Source organism: Acyrthosiphon pisum, chromosome A1 (genome assembly GCF_005508785.2).
Source record: "Acyrthosiphon pisum isolate AL4f chromosome A1, pea_aphid_22Mar2018_4r6ur, whole genome shotgun sequence".
Classification (NCBI taxonomy): Eukaryota; Metazoa; Arthropoda; class Insecta; order Hemiptera; family Aphididae; genus Acyrthosiphon; species Acyrthosiphon pisum.
In genome coordinates, this window is record NC_042494.1 from 87,265,515 (window position 1) to 87,288,695 (window position 23,181).

Consider the following 23,181-nt stretch of genomic DNA (forward strand, 5'->3'; position numbering starts at 1 on the left):
ATATTAAAATTGTATATCCTAGGTTTTTTGGGGAGGGGATTAACAACCCCACGACCCCCCCCAATTTGCTCCTATGGCTGTGCCTATGTGGTGGTGAGAAGGATGTTCATTTAGTATTTTCATAATATTATGTCCAGGGGACGGAGCTGAGTGGCCGAACGGATTAAGGCGTCGGTTCGATGCCGGCCGCGGGTGGCATTTTTCTTCGGGCAAGTCACGGTGTCCAGAAATAAGTTCTGCCATCCCCCACCCGGGCATGGCAGATACCTACGGATGCCCACTAATAAATCTGCCAGAACCAAAACACTGCACGTGTTTAAAACTTACAGTACCCTCCCCCCACAGTAAAAATTAAAAACCACCCAATGACCTAAGTTGTCGCGGGTTAATTAATAATAATAATAAAAAAAAAAATATTATGTCCGATATACCTATCAGCATTATTGTCAATTGGCAGTTGGCAGTTGCTGTTCCGTCATAAAGACCGCGTTTTTTTTTAACTCATAAATGTTAATTATAAATTATTTTATAATAAAACAACCTGACTAAAACGTGTATCTACATTAAATATAATGTTTGACAGTTTTATGTACAAGACTATAGGTACTCTATTATTATTTATTTATAACGCGTAAAACTTGTTTAATTCCAATTTTAACGGTTTACGACATAGGTACTTACGTGAGTTCCATTTATTTCATTTTTTTATTAACCAAATAACTAAACGGCTAAACATAATACTAATAAGATATTATATTAGACCTTATTTGTATTTAATTTCTTCAAAAAGCGGTGTTATTATAAGAATTTTAATGTCTATCTTTTTCTCAAGCTTTTGTATAAAATATTAAAATTTAAAAATAAAAAACCATATAACCAATAGCCTCCGCTGGAAACCTAATATTAAAATAATATATGAAAATTAAATAAAATGTTTCATACTTAAAATACTTAACTTTTAATTTTATCGTGTAGGTACAAATATACAGGGTGATTCAAGTATGCTCACCCCCATTTTCCTTTAATGATCAATTTATTCAAATTCGGAATTTTGGAATTTTTAAATATACTAAAAGACCATGGTGCACATTTTCAAATTCTTAACATTTGTTGTACAACTTAAAGATTGTCCGGTGGTGATACTAATCACAAGCTTCTGTTTTTCAAATAAGAACCCCATTTTTTTTATTTTATAGAAAAACGGGCTTGCACCCAAGTACCTATATAATTAGGGTAGATAATATTATATACTATGATAACATGATATAATATTATTAAACATTATAACAACATTATAATTATTAAGCAACAAGTGCGTACTATATGATTTTATATACTAAGGAAAAAGGGGTCCTCGTTTGCCAGTTGTCACTTTTTAATGTAAATTGATGGACAATTTTTTGAAAATATTGATGTAAGTACCTATCTAGTTCAAAACTCGAGTATCTCAGTACCTCAAATGTTTATAATAATCCTTAAAAAAAGTCTTGCAAAAATATAAAATATAATATATTATATTGGTTCTAGTATTTATTATAGTTCGACCATTTTTACAAATAAAAATCATTAATAAATTAAATAATATTAATTAGGTACCTACTATAATTTTCAATTCACCATTGCCCCTAATATTCCAAACCTAATGTCATAGACCTATTATTCTTGTAATAAACAAACTCGAAAACAACTCTTTTGAATTTTGATTTTGATGCGTCATAATTTTTTAGAAAAATTAATCGATAAATAATTTACAGTGGATTAGGGCGTTCTTATTTTTAAAAAAAGAAGTTTGTATATCCACAAAACACTCATAAATTAGAAGATACAAATTATCTTAAGAGTTTAAAATCTATTAAGAGTTTAAAAATATGGACTTAAGTAGATATATTTAAAAATTCCAAAAATCAGATTTTGAATAACTGCATTAATGAAGAAAAAAGGGGTGAACATGCTTGGTGAATTTTGAACAGAAGAACACTCTGCATTTTATTATGTACTCGTAAATTATTTTAAAATATATTATTATGACTGTAGGATTTCTAAGCATTTGTATATTATTTATTTATTTATTTTCCATTTGTCCAAATTGAGTGGTTGTCAGCAATGTCCGCGATTTGGTTCATTTTCAATTTAATTCAATATTTTTTTTTTTTTACTACTTTGGATAATAATATGCATATAATTTTTTTAATGTATTATTATACGTTATATTTTATTATTATTTATTTAATTAACTTCTATAATTATTGTTAAATACACTAGGTAATTATAAATTAAAGTGGTTAATTACCTAATCCAGTTATAACATGTAATTAATTTTTGATTTTTAAGTAAAATATAGTTAATTTTTGATATATAATCTAATAAAAATGTTTGCATATTTTAGCATATTTTACAATTTTTTATTGCATATAAATTGTAGCCCTAATTATTACCATGGAGAATTATTGTAATTAAAATAATACAAGCTTCGGAAGTTTAATGTTAGTAATATATTATGTAATAGGTATATAATGTAATTTACATTGGAGTTAGGTTCTCTATATACATTAAATATTTATTATTTATACATTAATATATTATGCAGTTTGATAATTCTATGCGTAAAATATTTTTCTTCCCACATTTTACAAATGATGAAAATCATACTATTAAATGCAAACATTAGATCTTTAACTATTTATGTATAAGTAATTTTAAAATAATTACTATACAATATGAGCTGTTAAAAATAAAGCGTTCATTGTTCACCATATAAATTATATTATATAATATCATTGATTTTATTTTTATCGATGTACCTTACCTAATACTCTACTAAGGTTCCTATATTGTTTTTGGTGTACACAAAATGTTAATATTATTCTGAATGATTCTTTTACATTACTCAGATAGGATTCCATATAAATATATTATTATATTTAAGCACATGGCTGTTGCAAAAAAAATTACCATAATAAAGGCAGAACGTGATCGGTTACGAACTTAGACTATCTACTTTTTTCAACTTCTCAAGTAAGTGGACGTTAATAGTGCCCTTGACATAAAAAGCTTAGGTATATTGTATGTATAATATAGCTTCTATATCACAGTATAAATGGTCTGCAGTTTCGTTTACTCAATCAATTTTTTACCTACGCTGTATAATATACCTATAATCTCTTTAAAACTGATAACGATTTCAGGGTCTTATAATTAATATTTGATCAATGCCAGTATAATAAATTTATCATGGAAACATATGTAATTAAATATGTATTATATTGTGCATTTTATACAAACTACTCTTTTTAATTTAATATAAATATCAAATATGACGAGTAGTGACTACACTGTAGTATACAAATATTATAATATAATCGATATTCCTATTATATAATAAAACTAAAAACACATTAATGCATACAACCACCGTACCTCAGTAGTAGATATTTATTGCTTATTAAAAATATATGGGCGCCGGTCAACTGTTTGGCCATTATGACGTGTTAGAAGGACATAATAATATATATATATATATATGTGTGTGTTCATAGAACCATGTTTTGTAATTCCATAATGTTATTCAAATAAAATTTGTTTGACATCTATTATTAGATATATTTTGTATGCATAAATTAATGGCTATTAATATAATTTATAAACACACTTCTTAAAAGTAGCTATAGGCAATATTTAGGCATGTCTTGAACACCGACATTTTGTTCAAGATGCGGTGCGGTGCCATTGGGAATGGTGCCGAACAGGCAATAAACCCATATAATACTATTGAAAATACACGTATTACCTTTGACTAAATTATCTATTAAATTATTATTTGTCAAAATAAAAATTATTTTGATAAATTATATAGCCATTTGTTTTGCAGAAAATGTTTGCCTGGACTGACTCAGACTATAATATTAATTTTTAAGGTTAAAAATACAACACAGTGTTAGAATTAAAGATGATTCGAAACGCACTGTTGTAAATATTTTCGTATATTTAGTCTAAATATTATAATGTATACTAGGTAGCACTGCTAGCCCAGAATAATTAAAACCCGATCAATGTAAAAATATTAAATATAAATATTAAATTTATGAAAATGATACAAATATAATGAAGTATTATATTTTACAATATTGTTTATTTTAGTTGGGTTTTTTTTTTATTAATTATATAAGGAGCAGTGCAAGTTAAATTATTTTTGAGTTTTAAGCGAACGTTTTTAAATTATGCTCAATTGTACATAATATATAGTTATCGTTGAACTTACAGGTTTTAAATGTTTTAATAGTGTATGGCTCTATTCAATATTATTGTAATGTGTATACGGTATACCTGCACTTTATAATTTTTCGTTTAAGTCCTTACTAATAATTATATGAACAATCAATCAAAGATTCAAAGTACTAATAAGAATAGATACCTACTAATATATCATTTTTATCATCACATTCTTGATTCGTATTACCTTGACTCTTTAACCATAAGGTGTTCACGGAAAAAAAACAATTTCAACACAATAATATTATTTGTTATTAATTATTATCATTCAAAAAAATATAGGTGTTTATACATGAATTAAAAAAGATATAACAGCTATAAACACATTTGACATTAATCATGGTTAATATATAAAAATTAGCGCTTATTTGTGGACTCTAATGACCCTGGCGGTCAATGTGCGTATAATTTTCGACACAAAAATACATTTTTTCACTCATGAATATAGTAGTTAAAATATTTAAAATTATTTTCCACAATAAATGTCCAATTCCAATTTTCCATATTTTTTAGATACCTAACTAGTAATTTTAATTACTCAGAGTTTATCAAAGTCAGAAATTCTATATTTTAATTATAACCAAACCTATATAATATACGACATGTTTAAACTGGTAAAGGTAATAAAGACTACACACGTATTAAAACAATTTTTATATTTATCTATACTTGAGATGATATTTGTTTCAATTTCAGTATTACAGATTTATATGTATAGTCCTATCGTCATAATAACGATTTTATTAAATTTAGTAACCAAACGGCATCTTGTAAAATCACGAAAGCCATAAATAATACGAAATAAATATTCGTTTTGTTTTATTAATGGTTGACCATAATTTATGTTATGTGCATTTCAGTATTTTTTATTCGTTAAATTATGTATAGGTATATCGTTATAAAAACATTTAAAGGCAATAATAATTATAATTATAATTCTCGCTCACAATATGTTTCGAACATATTATGACCTTCCAGCAAAAAACGTTCCAACAGGGTGACCCACATTTAAAAATCAAAATATACATTTCAAAATTCAATATCAAGTGCGTTTTATTTGGACATTGAATGTATTTCTCAGGGTGGTCTTGTTCACATTGAATAAGTTGACAATGAATGTTGTATAGGAAGCCAACTTGACTTGCCGCAAGACATAAAAACGGATTTTAAAAATGTCGTTAAAATTCTTGCTGTACGGAATAAAATAATAAATGTTTTGAGGTATAAGAAGAAACCATAGTAATTACTATTATTCCGGTATTCACTTGTGTCTTGTATAAATTGTAAATGGTATTATTTTAATAGAACAAAAGTATGGAAAAAAGGATAATACTTTTAGTCACCTAATATAATAATATTATATTATTATAAGGACACGAGTTATTATATTCTAAAATTATTATAATTGTGTAAGACACTTTTATAATTGAGTAGGTATTAATTTTAATTTTGTTTGTTGAGTTGAAACTTGAAAGCATGTATTATATTTTGAAACGAAATTAATAAAAAAAATATTTATCTAAATACTATTATGGTTTATAAATACTAGTTTAACATTTGTTCAAACATATTAATTGAACTTGTTATCATAGACTATAATCAATAGGTAGTGGTTAAGACATAAACAATCGTTAGTTATAAATTTTAAATTTCGTTTTATGTGTTATAGACGCAAAGGAATGAATGGCGAAGTCCTGACAAGCCGTGTTGATGACGATGACTTGCTATTAAATAATGATTTGAGAAAAAAGAATAACAAGGGTCGTACCATATGCCGAAAAGAATCCTGTTACATAATGCAAGACGACCAACTGTGCCCACTTTTCACTGTATTAGAAATCATGATGATGGCAGCTGACCTGAAACTCGGATACACACTCTCCTACAAATCTAAACTTCTTGTAGTAAGTGATCAGTCGTTTTCTAACAATGAGACTACCTTATACAATTTTTTATAAATATAATTTATTAACTATGATATACAATACATAAACTTTCATAACAAAATATAAGCACTTACACCCTAAAACTATATTTTTAGCCATAGTGGCCAAGGCCGGATTAAGAGGATCTAGCCGGGGTGGAAGCTCCGGGGCCCTCTCAAGTACCAAAATGAAAGGGGCCCAAACAATTTTAAGCTAATACACATTTTCAGTGATTTTAACGAATAGTTTTTCTATATTATAAAAACAATTTTTTTTTATCGACAAAAACAACTAAATAGTAAATACCTACAAAAGCACTATGGTAGAAAAGATTAATTTTACTGTCATTTAATATTTTCATTGATGTCAATAATATCATCAATAGTTAATAATGTTATTTATATACGGAGAGAGCTTTTTCTAAATTAACTAGAGTAAAAAATAAGTATATAACCAGTCAAACCCAAGAAAACTTAAACATACAAATGATTTTATATTCTGAGAATTATTTGTTAAAATCATTAGACTTAAATGAAGTACTAAGAGAGTTGGCTTCAAGTAAAGTAAGAAAAAAAAAATGATTTGATAAAATGGTTTTTGTTTTATATATTCACTTTTGTTTGATATTTGTTGTAAATGAGTATACTGTTATTAAATTAAAAAGTTATTATGAAAATTTGAATTTAAATTAATGAAAAAGTATTAACTTACTACAGTCTACAATAAAATTAGTAGTTTTATAGACATAAATTACATCCACTATTAATTTTACAATATTTTATAATGCAATTGTTAATTTGTGAAATAGTTAAAAAAATGTACGTTCCTGTGAGCGTAACGAGCGGCTTTGTAAAACATGTTTTGTCAAAAGGGCCGATATGAAATTTCAGCCCCGGGGCCCAAGAGGTCCTTAATCCGGCCTTAATAATGGCAAATATAACATTACAAATTGTTTCTTATACCTATCCTTCAGAAACGTTGTATGTTGCATAGTTAGAAAAAAAATTAAAAGTCAGCATAAACAACAATTAATACTGTTCGATACCCTTTGATTTAAAAATTTAAAAATTTAATAGTATTGTTTAATGCTAGATTACTTTGTTAAAACGTGTAAACGTTTTTTTGTTTAAAAACGTCGGTATAAGATACCTATAATAGGTACCAATTAAAATTTTTTTTTATACTTTCTCAGCAGTTGAAACTTTAAATTATATTTCTCTCATGACGCAACTCAAAGTCAGAAAAAATATGGTTTATTTTTTTTATTTATGAACACACTTGTAAAATAGTTCATTAGTTTATGAAGAATAATCCATCACATTTAATTGTTTCATTTACGAATATCATATTAGGTACCTATTACAAATTAAACAAAGGTTCCTATATGAAAATCCAAAATAATGGTTTTGTTTTTTTTCCAATTTTAATTACAAAAACAGTTTCCTATTTTCGACAGTTTTGAATTTAAAAATAGTTTAGTTTTTTTCGTTGTTAACTGGTTTTAAACCTGTTTCGATGCCATGATTTAAATTTTTATTTTTAAATTGTAACAAAAGTAAGTAGGTAAGTACATTATATAATTATATTAACCATAAAAAAGGAAATATGAATTTAAAATACAGGTAGGTACTCAATATTTTGCTATTTAAACTGTAAAATTATTTATTTATTTAAAAAACATTTAAAGTTTAAATTATTTTTAAGAAGTAGTTAGCGCTCTGTAAGTTTTTTCTCTCTGACTCACGCGCAACATAGACAAAACGCATTCACTCAAAATCATCATGCTGTTAACAACAATCAATAGAAAATTCCGTAATGTCAGAAGTTTAACTTTGATAGTTAATTATAAATCGACACAAATTTAACATGGAAATGATTACTTATTCATACAGTATTTATAATTTTATATATACTTACAGCTCAACTATATTAGGATTAACTAATTATTAATATTACTAATATATTAAATATTAATTATTACATCCATATTTCTTTGTTATCGACAAGGTCAGATGCAGCGGGTTAGAACTACCTTGATAAAAAAATGAAGAAAAAGCATAAAAATGTTTATTTGACCTAGTTTTATACATAGATCTTAATACGTATTTATTTTCGTTTATTTCACGTATAGTTTGACAAAAATTCTCTTTTATATTGGAAATGTAGTAGCTTTTTTTCAAATATTTTGTTACTTTCTTTAAAAATTGATTGTATTTAATTATAAAATGTAATGTATTTATTTATTGTAAATTTGAAACTCATATTCAATGACAAAGTATTTTTTTCAAATGTTGTTCTAAATTCAAAAATGATTTCACAATTCGTACATTAATAAATAACTACACAAACGCTTAATCCGGTGCATCCCAAACGGCTCCAATCTATTTGCTTGCTTATTCTCAAACAGCTCCCGCGGTCGAAAAAGGTTTCACCCAAATCTACCAAATATATGATTTTCACATTTATGTACGTATATAAGTTATTTTTCTATTTTTAAAGGTAACATTTAAAAAAACACTTCTCAACTCATTTTATATATAATATCAAATATATAATTTTTATAATTTACATTATACAATTTAAAAAATTTAAAAACACCAACACATTTTAACCACACCTCTTGTAAGTCGGTCCTTAGTCTATATGAAGCGTGGGAAGGAATTTGTCTTATAAAAAACCAGAGCCGTTTGGGAATTGGCCTTTTTGTAAAATGGGAGCTGAATGGATTTACGTCTCATTATGATACATTATATCATAATAATTATATATTTTGTTGAATATTAAAGTAGGTTTATGATTGTAACATGTCTTCATACTATTATTTTATCATAGAAATAAGTGATATAACCCATATTTACGTATTTTATGTTTATCTTATGTTATAATTTAGGCCCTATGCCTACATTGAATGCATAAAGGATGAATATTCAGCACGTTAAACATTATTAACATTAGGTGATCTAGTATTTCAGAATAATTATTTAATTATTGATGGTTAATCCAATTCATTTTGGATATTTTGATCTTAATAATAAATATTATCTATATTATAAATAATGCTTTACGTAATATTTAGTTTGTTGATAGGTATTCAGTCATATTTTTTTTATTTAAAACAGTAATAAAGAATATTAGTAGATCAATAATCTGAGCATTGTGATATTATTTACTTATCTTATTTTTAGTAGATAACTATTTAAAAGTAAAGTTCAAATAAAAAAAAAAAAAAACACACATCATAGTAAAATCAATACATTCATCGTTTCACTCAGAATCTAATAATTGTATAAAAAGAAATAGGTGAATCTAATAATTTAATACCTAAATAATTCACATAATATTATTGTTGTTTACTGTATCTTAATTTTTAAAATAATTTAATATTTTATTTTACTAGTGAAACATTTAGCTACCTAGCTACCCATGCATTTGTTGTTTCCGTCTTACACACGTACTATGACATAACACATTTTCGTTCACTAGTTTCAATAGTATACTGTTAGTTTTTATATATTAGAGTGAATTGATATATCATCAAAGTTTTACATAAGAACATTCTGTGCACAGATGTGATGCTTAAGCGTCGGCGTTCATTCAATATTTTAATTTTCAAGCTAGATATGGGCATTTTTAATTTTTGATACATCTTGATTGAAAATTAAAATATCGAAAAATCACCAACGATAATGTTCTTACTTAAAAGTTTTATAATAGGTCAATTCACTCTAATATCAAAACTAACAGAACATTATTGAAACTAGTGAACGAAAATTTGCTATGTCGTATACGTGTGTAAGACGAAGACAACAAATGTATGGGTAGCATCCTCTTCATACTAAAATATAAAAAATTACCATAGTATAGAGTAATTACTAAAAACTAATGATTCAAAATTATGGTTATTATAAACTTACCTTGCCTATATATTAAGCTTTAAAATGTGATGTAGGACATCGACAATGTTTAAGTTTTTTAATTCAAAAGAAAACCGGGATTATTTAGTTTTTGATAATTATTATAAATTGTATTATAGTGCAAGTAATGGCGTGATGCTTGTATACCTACGCGTATCTTACAATTTAAAAAAGCAATTACGAAGACGAAATATAAACAAATATTTTACCAACGTAATTATATTGAGTCGTGTTTAAAACAAATTATACTATTAAGTAGGTAGGTATTGTTAACTCATGAATTCAACGATACGCTTATATTTCTGCTGCTTACTGCATAATTATTCAAATATTAATAAATAATGATAATTGGTACCTATATAAATATATATTGCATCCTACTACCTAAATACATTTAAAAATACTATTGTTTAGGTCATTGTTCTGTTGAACAAACTTCCTTTATTTGTCTCTCTGCACAACATTTATACAAGCAATTCGCATAAAAGTATAGTCTTTATGATGGCCTCTTCGAACCTCAGCGTAATTCTATCGTCTCCAAGGCTATGTATGTTTAATTTATCATATAATTATTTATTACATATCATCCTTTGAATAATTACAAGAAATGAACTCAAACTATTGGTATTATTTAAATGATTTTCATTTTTCAGCCATATTATTTTGGCTCTCAATTAAAAACCATGAGTTATCATTTTTCACGTCAGTCACCAAATATGTTTAAGTCACGAAAAACCAATGCGCCTATGACATATCTAAACCCTATCCATCGTGCCTATTATATTATTATTTAATTTTCCCTACATGCGCACGCATGTAGGTACATACCTAATTGATACACACTTGTGTGTGTGACGTGTACATCAGTAATATTGTAATCACGTATTTAAGCTGACATTGTTCTCCTTGTTTTTTGATTAGATCGAGGACATTCTAGACAGCATCGGACTCTCCGGCAGCCTTCATACCAAGTGCGGTAGATTGTCGGGTGGACAGAAGAAACGCTTGTCCATAGCTCTTGAACTTATTGACAATCCACCTATTATGTTTCTTGATGAACCCACCACGTAAGCTCTTCTTCAAATTTAACGTTTTACTTGATATTATCATTCTAAGATTACTTATATTTAGTATATACTTAGTACAAATCATGTGAATATTACATAGTATAACCATTAACCGGTCCAGACTCAAGTTCATCTTGGTAATCGGCAACCGTTAAGATTTTTTTTTAAAAAAAACAGTGGTCCAAAAACTATTATATTGGAAAAAATTTAGTTTTCGGACCAGTTTTTTTTTTCAAATCGTAATAAACATTAAACGATTTCCGAGTGACAAGATGAACTGGACGGGTTTCAGTGGTTACACAATATATTTAATGATTATTAATATGGCATAGACCGTGATTAAAAGCACCTACTCCTATATACCTATACCCAAGGTGGATATATATATCCACCTTGCCTATACCTAAATAATATTATATAACAGTAAAGTAGTAAACAAATGTATTTATTGGGTCGATAACGACGCTTTTTTGTTTTTGTCTAAGCACAGGTTTTCTTTATCTTCTTATTTTTCAACTTTTAATTTTTTACTGAATTGTATACTTATGTGGCTCATAGAATTATTGACATTGCAACTCTTACTACCTGCCTACTAAATAAATCATTTTCCTCGCAGTGGCAAGTCACAGCGGGTAAATGTAATTGGCCTTAGGTACTTTAAGCACCCACTTTTCACCCACTTTTTTTTTATAGCCACCAAGACACCAAAGTTATGTTTACGATGGTTATCAAAATGTGCCAAAGTATAAAATGATTAAAAATATTTAAGATTTTTTAAAAACTTTTTCATCTATTTCTCACCCACCTATTATAGATGAATAAATAAATGGCCTGCAGTAGGTATAAATTGTCGTCTATGATAAAATATATGCCTTTATAGATAAATGCAACTATAATATTCACTTGTAAGATTAAATTAACTCCCATTTTTATTGATTTATTATCGGTTTTTTATTTCATAAAAATGATTTTATAGGTACATACCTCGAATAAAATATTTTAAATAACATGAAAATATTTTGTTTAAGGGCGTCGGATTCTGGGCATTTTTAGCACAAAAACATGTCTTACAGGAAAACCACTCAGAATAGTCGGATTTTGTTAATTTTTAAGAACAAAACATTTTGCAGGATCAAAGCCTGATTTTTAAAATCATAATTACAGATGCTAAAATATTAATTTGAATAATTCACAATATTTGCTATTTTTCAATCGGATTTTTCTAGCACTATTTAAAGTAAATTGAAAATTCGGGCTTTGATCCGTCCTGAAATAAGTCATCATCTTTCAGATAAAGAAAAAAATACCAACATTCGACGATGATATCAATGAGACGTGAGAGTTTTTCCCATGACGTCATTTTTGTTGATATACTACACCGTGTATCAACAGTAGATTAGTATTATAATATTAAGGTTGCAAACTAAAATATTATAAAATATAATTTTATAATTTTATAAGATAGCAGAAAATTGGAAAAACCGGCACCGACACCCTTAACATTCAAACTATAATACTATTTATCTTTATATCTAGATATTTTCTGCTCCTATTACCTATAATAGCGATGTATAATAATATAAACACGTCCGTTATTATATTTCCAGTGGTTTGGATAGTACGAGCTCACATCAGTGCGTGTCGATCTTGAAAGGTCTGGCCAAAGGCGGTCGGACAGTAGTTTGCACGATACACCAACCCAGCGCCAGTACGTACGAAATGTTCGATCACGTTTACATTATGGCCGAGGGGCACTGCGTATACCAGGGCTCTAGTCAGAACACCATACCTTATTTGCAAACAATCGGACTTAACTGTCCGCAATACCACAATCCGGCTGATTTCAGTGAGTACCTCGACGATATTATATAATATGTTTACCATCACGCTACCATTTTCATCGTCTGTTTTCCACTGCGCGTATATTATTGTAATCATCATCGTCCACGTGTCTTCTGGGTCACACCAGCGAACTGCGAACTCTTCTTCTAACCGTTGTGTACCATGATGATCGACAAAACATTTTCGATTGTTCAATATTATGCATTATATATATATAACATAATATTATAATAACTACATTTTAGGTACCGAGTAGTACGGAACCAGAGTGATGATCTGAGAGGGCCAGGTTCGTTTAAATCGTGTATCAGTTTAATAATATCACATATTAAATTTATATTTTCATATATAGTAAATTTTTTTATCATAAAAGTATTGCATATTAAACAGTTTTTTATATTTAAAAAATAAATCTGCGAAAAATGGAAAAGTGTGTTTGTGCAGCGCTGGTATGAATCATGCCCCCTCCTCATTGGATCAGACCCTGGTGGGCACCTGACTTAGAAATACCTAATGATATATTAATATAACATAACCGATAATAAAGACGATATTATAATATTATTATTGAAGCTATTCCATGTCGGACAGTTTAAGTGGTATCCACTCTCCGGGTGTTATAGCGGTTTTATAATAGCATAATATAATATAGGTATACTCACTCGATAGTGACAAATTTACATAATATCGCTTTTAACATTTGCTTTATCAAAATGTATATAGAATACATCAATATACGAGTACATGTATACTGTATGGTATTGCTATTTTAAAGTATAGAGGTACGTATAACGTGTCTATATTATTTGTTTATTAATATATATTTTTGTTAGAAGAAGAGTGGGCACACATCCGAGTTTCCTGATAACCTTACAATTTTATATTACACTACAGCTCTTAATTATAAAATCTTGTTTGTCCCTACAAACTAATCGCCATATAATACTCGTATACGACGGTAGACGAGTAGTAGGTAGGTAGGTAGGTAGTATATAATATATTTATCAAGATTACATACAGTAATTTATGGCGAGTAAACGAAAATTTCCTTTTGATTTTGCGAAACTGTAAAATATTACTGAAATTTGAATTTAAAATCAAAACTGGTATTTACTGATTTGTTTTGTTTTTAAAATATTTTTCACATAATAATTAATATTATGAGATACAAATATGCCATAAAATAATAATTTAAATTTGAATCGTCCATTTTTAACTTTCAATGTACTTACCTACCTATTGGCGATTGAAAACTTATTAATTTTCAGGCCAGTGGTGGTGGATCTGTAACGAGGAACATGGAAAAATAACATATAAATGATACACAGCGTCCCCGTTACAGCTTACCACTTTCAATCACCAATAACTCTACAATAATTTAACTTTATATTGTGATAGTACCTTGATTTATTTCACCTGCATGGCTGCATGCCTATCTTTTCATATGCAACATAACAAATTCACCTAGTATAGAATTATAGAAATACAATATTATAATAAATAGTAACAATATTAACACTATTATATACAAATATTAACACTACTATATACACTATTATAGAAATGGACTTTGGGTGATTAACCGTCTATACCTTTTTGAACTAATCAAAAATTACCGACCCTATATTTACTAAAACACAATGTTTTCTCTTCTCTTTTATTATAAATTTTCTACTTACTGTCAAATATCTACTGACATATTTTTAAAAAAAATTGTTGTTATAGTTATGGAAGTAGTGACGGGTGAATATGGAAATTTCACCTCTCAACTCAAAACGGCAGCTATTGATAAATCATGGCGGACACCACCTCAAATCGCCGATTCACGTAATATTCGTTTTTTTTTTTTTTAAATACCTTATGTCTTTCATTTTTACGCAATATACAATACATTATACATATATCATGTACCTATATATAGTGTACCAAATTCTGTAAGATAAAATGACTTTTTGAGTAATATATTTTTAAATGAACTTATCTTTAATGGTAATTAAATTGATTTTGAAATTTCCAGGTAATTTATTAAAAAGAAAATCTAAGAACCCTGGTCCGACTTCATTGGTCTTAGTCAACCAGCCCTCCGAATTCAATAAACTATTAGTACTAATACACAGAAGTTTAATGCAGGTCTACAGAGATTGGGTTAGTTAAATGTATTTTTATTTATGTTTTTAGTTTTACCTACTACCAGCTATATGCAAATATGTTCTATACTAATTACCCACTGAATCTCCGAAAGGGTGTACTCCAAGTAATGACCCCCTGCCCTTTTCAGTACAGTACTTTGTTGATAAAGAATTGTTTTTACCAACATAGGTAATAAATATGTACCTATTATCATAATTTATATTGTGGTATTTAAATGTATTTTAATGATAAAAAAAATATAAAGGAAATAAATTTCGAAATTGCCCGCCTTGCAAAAACGTCCCCCAAAAAAATCCTGGTCACACCACTATGTAGTACCACTAATGTTGGTACTTGATACAACCAATTATATTTTCTTAGCATTATTTAAAATGTTTGTAGGTATAGGTATTATTAAATTTATTGATACGACAAACAATAGAAATGGATTGTCTTATATAATAGGTCACATTACATTTTAAGAAGATTTTTTTTATGATTTTATAATTTACTACCTACCTAGTTACCAAAATTAGAATCTTGTGCTACATACACATGTTGAAGCAGTGATTCTGCCCAACTTGTGTATACCAACAAAATGTTGTTTTAAATATTGGTTTATACGTATAAATAAACTAAACCGTTGTTAATTTTTTTTTTGTTTTATGTATTTAAATGTAAGTTTACAAATATCTTGTAAAGAACCAACAAGACTTACCTTTAAATAATTTTTAAGTAGTTATAATAATATATACTTAAATTACATAACTCTTTATTTAAAAAAAAAAAAAAATGTATTCAGGATGCTTTAACCTGAATTTAAATTTAATTAGATTCGATACATTTTACAGGTATCTATAAACTTCATGAAAAGAAACAATTTAATTTTCACAAATACACTGTTAGTTTTTAAATCTGTCAAGAAAATAATTATTATGTAGGGAAATTATATAATAAATAAATACTAGGTCATTAAAGTTGCACGTTATTATATCACATAGGTAATAGTATTAAAACAAAATAAATTCTCATGTTCTACAAAATCAGGTCACGCTAGAATTCAAAGTTCAAATATTCTAATGTTCTTGGAATTAATTAAATGTATGTACCATAGTGTACGTATAATTATAATATTATTAAAGTCGGCAATTATTGTTTTATACAATATTTGAATGTTATACTGAAATGCAAATTAAACATATTACATCGTAGGTATTATTTTTTTATTATTATTTTTTTTTTTTGATAAATGGTTTCGCTGTTAAGCTTTTGAAAATATATCAAAATAACCTACCCAAAACATAGTTCCCATGAGACTTCCTCTTGTTCAAGGCAATCAAGCCAAGCAACTGGAATCAATGTCTTCCTTTCTTTATATTAATTAGGTATTAAATAAACCAAATTATGTTGTTTGTACTGAAATGAAATAAAATAAAAGCAATCATACAAAATATTATGTTTATATTACTATTTAATCTATTATATTATTATTAATTATAATAGCGTCACGATTTAATTATTTTGTTGTAGACGGTTACTCATATAAAAGTATGTATGCACTTCCTCGTCGGAATTTTACTGGGGCTCTTGTTTGAAAACGCCGGCATCGACGGTGGCAAGACCATCAACAATATCGGATTCTGTATTGTAACACTTGTATACTTAAGCTACACGTCCATTATGCCAGCTATTTTAAAATGTAAGTATACATTAATAATACACACAATGTGCACTACCATTGCGTACCTACTATACATTTATAATGTCAACAAAATTTTATTTTATTCAGTCCCATCCGAACTTCACATTTTGAGAAAAGAGTTGTTTAACAACTGGTATAAGCTATCGACATATTTCGTAGCGTTTCTCGTCACGAATATGCCTTTACAGGTAAGTCATTGAGAAATCACCGAAAACGTTCGTACGAACATTTTTTTACTTCATTAATACCTTACTTTCTTGTGTTTTCCACAGATGATGTTTTGTTTTATTTACACATCGATTTCTTACTACTTGTCAGCACAGCTGATGACGTGGACCAGATTCTTGATGTTCTTATTTGTTTGTCAGTTAATGACCCTAATATCTGAAGGCATTGGCCTTATTCTCGGCACAGCCATGAACCCAGTTGTAAGTCGATGCTGTAAACTCTGTATACAAATCGTGTCCATTTTTACTCAGACTAATATTGTATACTATTTTAGAACGGAGTCTTCATTGGTTCGATCATCACTTGTCTGTGTATTCTCTTCGCCGGTTTCTTAGTACTTTTCAACCACATGCCCATCACCTTGTACTATGTGTCTTACATCAGTTATATGAGGTATGCACTAGAAGGGCTGGTCGTCTCCATTTACGGTTATGGTCGTGAACCTCTGATATGTTTTGACGAAGAAGGTTACTGCCATTACCGCTTCCCGGAAACGACATTCAAAGAGATCGGTATGACCGATGGAAAATATTGGACGGACATATCAGTGATGGTTGGATTTTTGTTTGTCATTGTGATAATTAGTTTTTTGACTTTACGAAAAAGTTTGAAATGTCGTTAAGCCTGTCAATCTGTGATTATAATCTTAAAATGTATGTTGAACTTGTTACTCTAACTTGGTAAAAGATTTACCCAATATACTGTAATTTAATTGATACCGTCTTAATAATTTAGTGTAAATACTTTTTTATTTAAGATTTAGGATTACCGGTATATTTATATTAAACCTAAGTGGTAGGTACCTTTGCTATTTAGATTTATAGAACATTGTTCAATATATTATTATTTTTATTATTTTTATTTATGTAAATTGTAAGTGTTGTATTTAATTTTTATATCATTGATATTAAATAGTGTTTATAGATGTTCACCTATTTATGTAAAGTATCCTTAGTTTAGGTATTGTAACTATATTGTTTCTATCCATGTGAATTAGTACTTAAAGCGGTAGGTTGATCGTAAAAATAAAATGCAATTCATTTTTCAATTGTTTTTAAATTGTATTTATTGTTTATAGTTTAGGTACACGCAGAAATAAAAAGATTAGAAGATTAAAAGATTAAAATATTCTTAATAATATTCTAACCTTTAAAACAGTTTAGAACCAACAAATCATAAAATTCGAATGCTGATTATGTTTGAAATTCTATAAAATATAGCATTTATATATTTTATATAATGTAAGACTAAAGGGTAACGTTACAAAATAAATATTTAGTCCATCTAAAACAATCTATTAGAATTTATTCAAAAACAGGTATCGTCATTTACGCGAGAATAACATTATTAAAATCATCGATAATGCCTGCAGACAATTTGGACCCGTTATCTAACCCGAATTCTACCGTTATCAATTGTACCATTGTGTACTATATATTTACTTAATTTATAACTGTAATTATATATCTACCATTTATAAAAAGGGTTCATATGTTTTATCCCTAAAATTAAAAAAAGAATATTATTATGCATTATACCTATACAATTTTAGATTTTGAGTTGTGATGAATGTATTGATAATATAATGATTAGTGTTTTTTTTTTTTGGTGTACACGATCAGTATCACAAAAATTGGGGGTGCAATGCACACGAGTCTCCAGCTCTAGGAGACCTCCAAAAACAAAAGCTAAAATTAAAAATTGCCTGTTGGCTGTTTCAAATGTTTAAATTCATAAAAATGTTGAGTTTTATATATCTAAAAGTTAAAAAACAGGTTGATGTGTGGATGTCGCTCTGCCGTACAGTAGATTACAAGTGAGTCATTGTATAATGGATTGCATTAGACTTGAACTCAATGATGTAATATCATTGTATAAGAAAAACGATTCTGAGTGGAAACGGTTTGTCAGTCTGGATATTTTATATTGTTATTATTTATTTTATCATGTAAGTTGAATTAATATTAATTTAGGGCTCGAAAGTTGATGCGTTTTGCATTTTTTTTTTAGAACTTTTTAGACGATGCTCTCCTGGTCACAAATGTGTTTCATTAGCATGTGAATCTTAATAACTAATTTTTATTTTGCATTTTCTTGCATTTTTTGGTATTGATTACATTTTAAGTTATTTTTTGACATTTTTAGGTCGTTTTCCCACATTTTTAGTCATTTTTACTGATTTCACGCTAGTTCACTTCTTATTGTTTCTTGTCGACCATTATGCCGATAACTTAAAACTTGGAAATTACCACGGACTAAGTTAGTACCTATCCGATTTTATCTCGCCGATTACCTACATTTGTCGTTGTCGTGTTGTAGTGAATATTATTATACCTACATTTTATTATCTTATTTCATTTTTTAAGGACATTTTTGTCATATTTTGAGCAATTCGAAGCTTTGATAAATTTATATAGAATTTGATAGTAAAATAGAGTAAAATATTTTTAAAAAAATGTATTTTTATTAGTTTAAACTTTAAAACTAATATTTGCAATTTTTAAGGACATTTTTTTTCATTTTTATGTCATACTTGCATTTTTTTAGGTCATTTTTTATTGTTTTTAAGGTTATCTACTTTTGAGCCCTAAATATTATAATATTATAATTCTTTATTCGTTTCTATGGTGATAGACAAAGCGTTAAAAATTAAAATCCCATTTTTAGCGTTTTTTCGATGGTTTTTCCCTTGGCATTAAATAACTATTGAGAAAATATATTTAATTGATAATCATAGGAAAACAAATTCAGATAGCTATAAATAGCTCAAAATATTTTTGACATTGGATATTCACCCGTAAAGCATAACAATTTCTCATGGGACGCACTTGTATTAATTTGTTGTAATTCAAAAACGAATATCCGTATAGATAGGTATTTGGAATTTTCACCAAATATTTATGTTAACATTTTCAATACGTGATAACATTAAAAAAATATTTTGAGCTATTTATAGCCATCTGAATTTGTTTTCCTATCCTATGGATTATCAATTAAATATATTTCGCTGGGTCAAAAAGCCATAAGTATTAAAAGTTAAAAAATTCCGTCTCCGCTCAGAATCGTTTTTCGTACCTATACTATGATAAAAAAATATTTAAAACACCGAATAGGCACGATTTATTTTTATAATCGTTTGAAATTTAAATTTTGACAATATCTATCAAAATAACGAACTTAGGCAATTATTTTGTAGTTATAATTTTCAATTTTATAACTAAAGTTTTGACGTTGGTTTTCAAAAATAATGACAATATACATAGGTATATTAAAATGCACAAACCTTGTTTTCATTATAAATTTATTCAAAATTTAATAAAATACTGCGACCACATTTTCAATACTGTAGATCTGCTTTTGGTTTTACAATGGTGTTTATTTATTTATTTTTTTTTTTATATCTTGTATACAAAATTCTACCAGAAGGAGTGCTTCAATTTCAACATAATACAGTACCTTATTTTTTAGCAAATTGGATCAAGATGGTACTCAATAGTTATTTAATGCCACGGGAAAAACCATCGAAAAATTACGAAAAAACGCTAAAAATGGGATTTTAATTTCTAACGCTTTGTTTATCACCATAGAAACGAATAAAGAATTATAATATTATAATATTAATTCAACTTGCATGATAAAATAAATAATAACAATATAAAATATCCAGACTGACAAGGCCGTCTCCGTTTAGAATCGTTTTTCTTATACAGTGATATTATATCATTGAATTCAAATTTAATACCATCCATTATACAGTGACCCACTTCTAACTTACTGTACAGCAGAGCGACATCCACTTACCCACCTTTTTAGTTTATAATATCATAATAAAAAGAATAATACCGTAGCTTCATTTATTTAATATTATGGGTCATATAACCTTATGTAGTGAGCAAGGTTCAGATTCGGCGAATCAGACCAGAAATGCACCGCGTAAAAAATATTTAATATAAAATACCTGTCTCCCGTGACTTGTCAATATCGATCCAGCCTCGCGATCGACGCAAAATAACGGAAGCTTGTATTTTAAATCATGTTCAGAATAATTTTTTTAATTTTATATTAGGTCATATCTCATATTAATTGTGAATAGAGACCACCGCCGTATTGGATAGTAATCGAATGTTTGCTAAAATTATCTGATTTTTAAATGTCTACAGTCTACACTCTACATTAAGAAAAAAAATGTACTCAAATAATAATTGTTTGTGGGTAGGTATATTATATTATGCAAACGAAAATTCAACGACATAGTTTAGGTATTATAATTACCCACAATTTACTACTAATTATAGGTTCTTACAACCAATGGAATATACCTTCCCGAAAAACAATATTTTGAATTACATTATTTTCTTATCTACCTATATGGTTCTTATTTATTTATAGTGGCAAAATCAAAAGTTCAGAATAATATTATCATGGATCGTACCTTAAGGATTTTTACGACATTAAATGCACAGCTCTGTTTATTACAGTATCATATCATTATTAGCTTATAAATATTATTTATAAAACTGAACTCAATTATTGATCTCTTACTACAGTTGTGAAACGACGAATTTTAAGTACATATTTTATTATGAGAAGAAAAAACTGCAGAAATCATTAAAACAAATTAATATATAACTACTGTTCATTAGTTTAATATAATATATATTTTCCCCATGTGAACACCCGTCTCAAGGCGAACAACAAATATCTGCAAATCTGCGATTGCTGATAAATAGTACGTAATATTATTAATATTATTATCTTAATGTATTTTGCGTATACAACTTACTTCAGAGTGATCGAGCACTTGACCAACTGTAGTTAACGACGTGTGCTCAGACTTGTCGGCATTCGAAAGGAACACTATGGGACTAGCTTCTGTCATGCCGTAGATCGACTGAAATCAAAACATCGTCCGTTAATGACATTCAAATTTAATATTTGAAAATTTTAACCATAATGAAAACGTTTTACCCTTGTTATCGTAATAAAAAACAAACTCCACTTCCTCGATAAATATTATATACCTAAAATTATACTGTTATAATATTATTATATTAATTATTGTATACAATTACATACCGTACAGGTAAACCTGTTCTTAAATCATCGAGCTAAAACAAATCTCCAAGTATATTTTTAACCACTTTAGGTACACCCGTAGGTGACCTATAGCTGAAGCAACCTGCACTATTGCAAAATTGAAAATATGTCTGATTATATTTTAATTCCAAGGAAATTTTAATGAGAACGTAATATTTTCACGGCTCACCATGTAAAGTGCTTGTTTTTTTTAATCATTATTATTATTTTTTACGGGCGGATCCGCGTATGTTACACTGAAAACGAAACCATTGCAATTTATCTTGTTTAAATGCTGCCATTTTTTTTATTACAAGTGGTTTCAATTTTGAAAATAATATTTTATCATAATTTGTTGTGAATAAAACTATAGATTATTTTTAAATTTCTATGTAAAACATAATTTTATAGAATAAAATATAATTATGGCATTTATTTAACATACTCGTATTATATACGTGTTAGATTACCCTCAATGGCCTCATTGATTAGTCCAATTTTATTATTTATCCCGTGCAGTTATTTTATTCTTGTATAAATTAGTTAAGCAATAACTTCATATTAATCATCAGATTAATAATCATATACCTATATTGGAAAATAGTCGTATCAACAAAATAATTCATCGAATGTTTATTCGATATATTTTGTATAACGCGTTACCTAATGGATATTGTGATATGATTAATTTGGAATTTATTATTGATACCTATTATAGGTCAATTTTTTTTTAATACTATAGATAAGTATACCTATATTAATATATTATGTCTAATACCTAGACTGACAAACCGTCTCCGCTCAGAATCGTTTTTCTTATACAGTGATATTATATCATTGAAATCAAATTTAATACTATCCATTATACAGTGACCCACTTGTAACCTACTGTACAGCAGAGCGACATCCACTTAACCACCTTTTTATATTTTCCTTTGATTTTACTTATATGTACCTATTAGTTTTATTAGACAGATTTAGAGACTACGACTAGAAAATAATCCAGTATATCATTTAATTTATTTGTC

At 27.7% G+C, this 23,181-nt stretch overlaps 2 protein-coding genes across 4 annotated transcripts in view; both read left to right on the forward strand.

Annotated features, from left to right (window-relative positions):
* LOC100160558 (ATP-binding cassette sub-family G member 1) overlaps positions 1-18,125 on the forward strand; it is a 43,635-nt gene extending 25,510 nt beyond the window's left edge. The window contains exons 4-12 of one of the 2 annotated variants that reach the window (XM_001947741.4): positions 5,939-6,173; positions 11,030-11,175; positions 12,783-13,021; positions 14,743-14,844; positions 15,035-15,162; positions 16,678-16,846; positions 16,937-17,037; positions 17,122-17,277; positions 17,352-17,699. In XM_001947741.4, the coding sequence (XP_001947776.2) occupies positions 5,939-6,173; positions 11,030-11,175; positions 12,783-13,021; positions 14,743-14,844; positions 15,035-15,162; positions 16,678-16,846; positions 16,937-17,037; positions 17,122-17,277; positions 17,352-17,699 (1,624 nt within the window). Of the gene's footprint in view, positions 1-5,938; positions 6,174-11,029; positions 11,176-12,782; positions 13,022-14,742; positions 14,845-15,034; positions 15,163-16,677; positions 16,847-16,936; positions 17,038-17,121; positions 17,278-17,351 lie in introns of both variants that reach the window. The other variant, XM_029487688.1, reaches the window with a different exon arrangement.
* The window catches only part of LOC100163976 (elongation of very long chain fatty acids protein AAEL008004), a 127,073-nt gene that overhangs the window by 98,204 nt on the left and 5,688 nt on the right, over positions 1-23,181 (forward strand). The gene's annotated exons all lie outside the window — the stretch shown is intronic.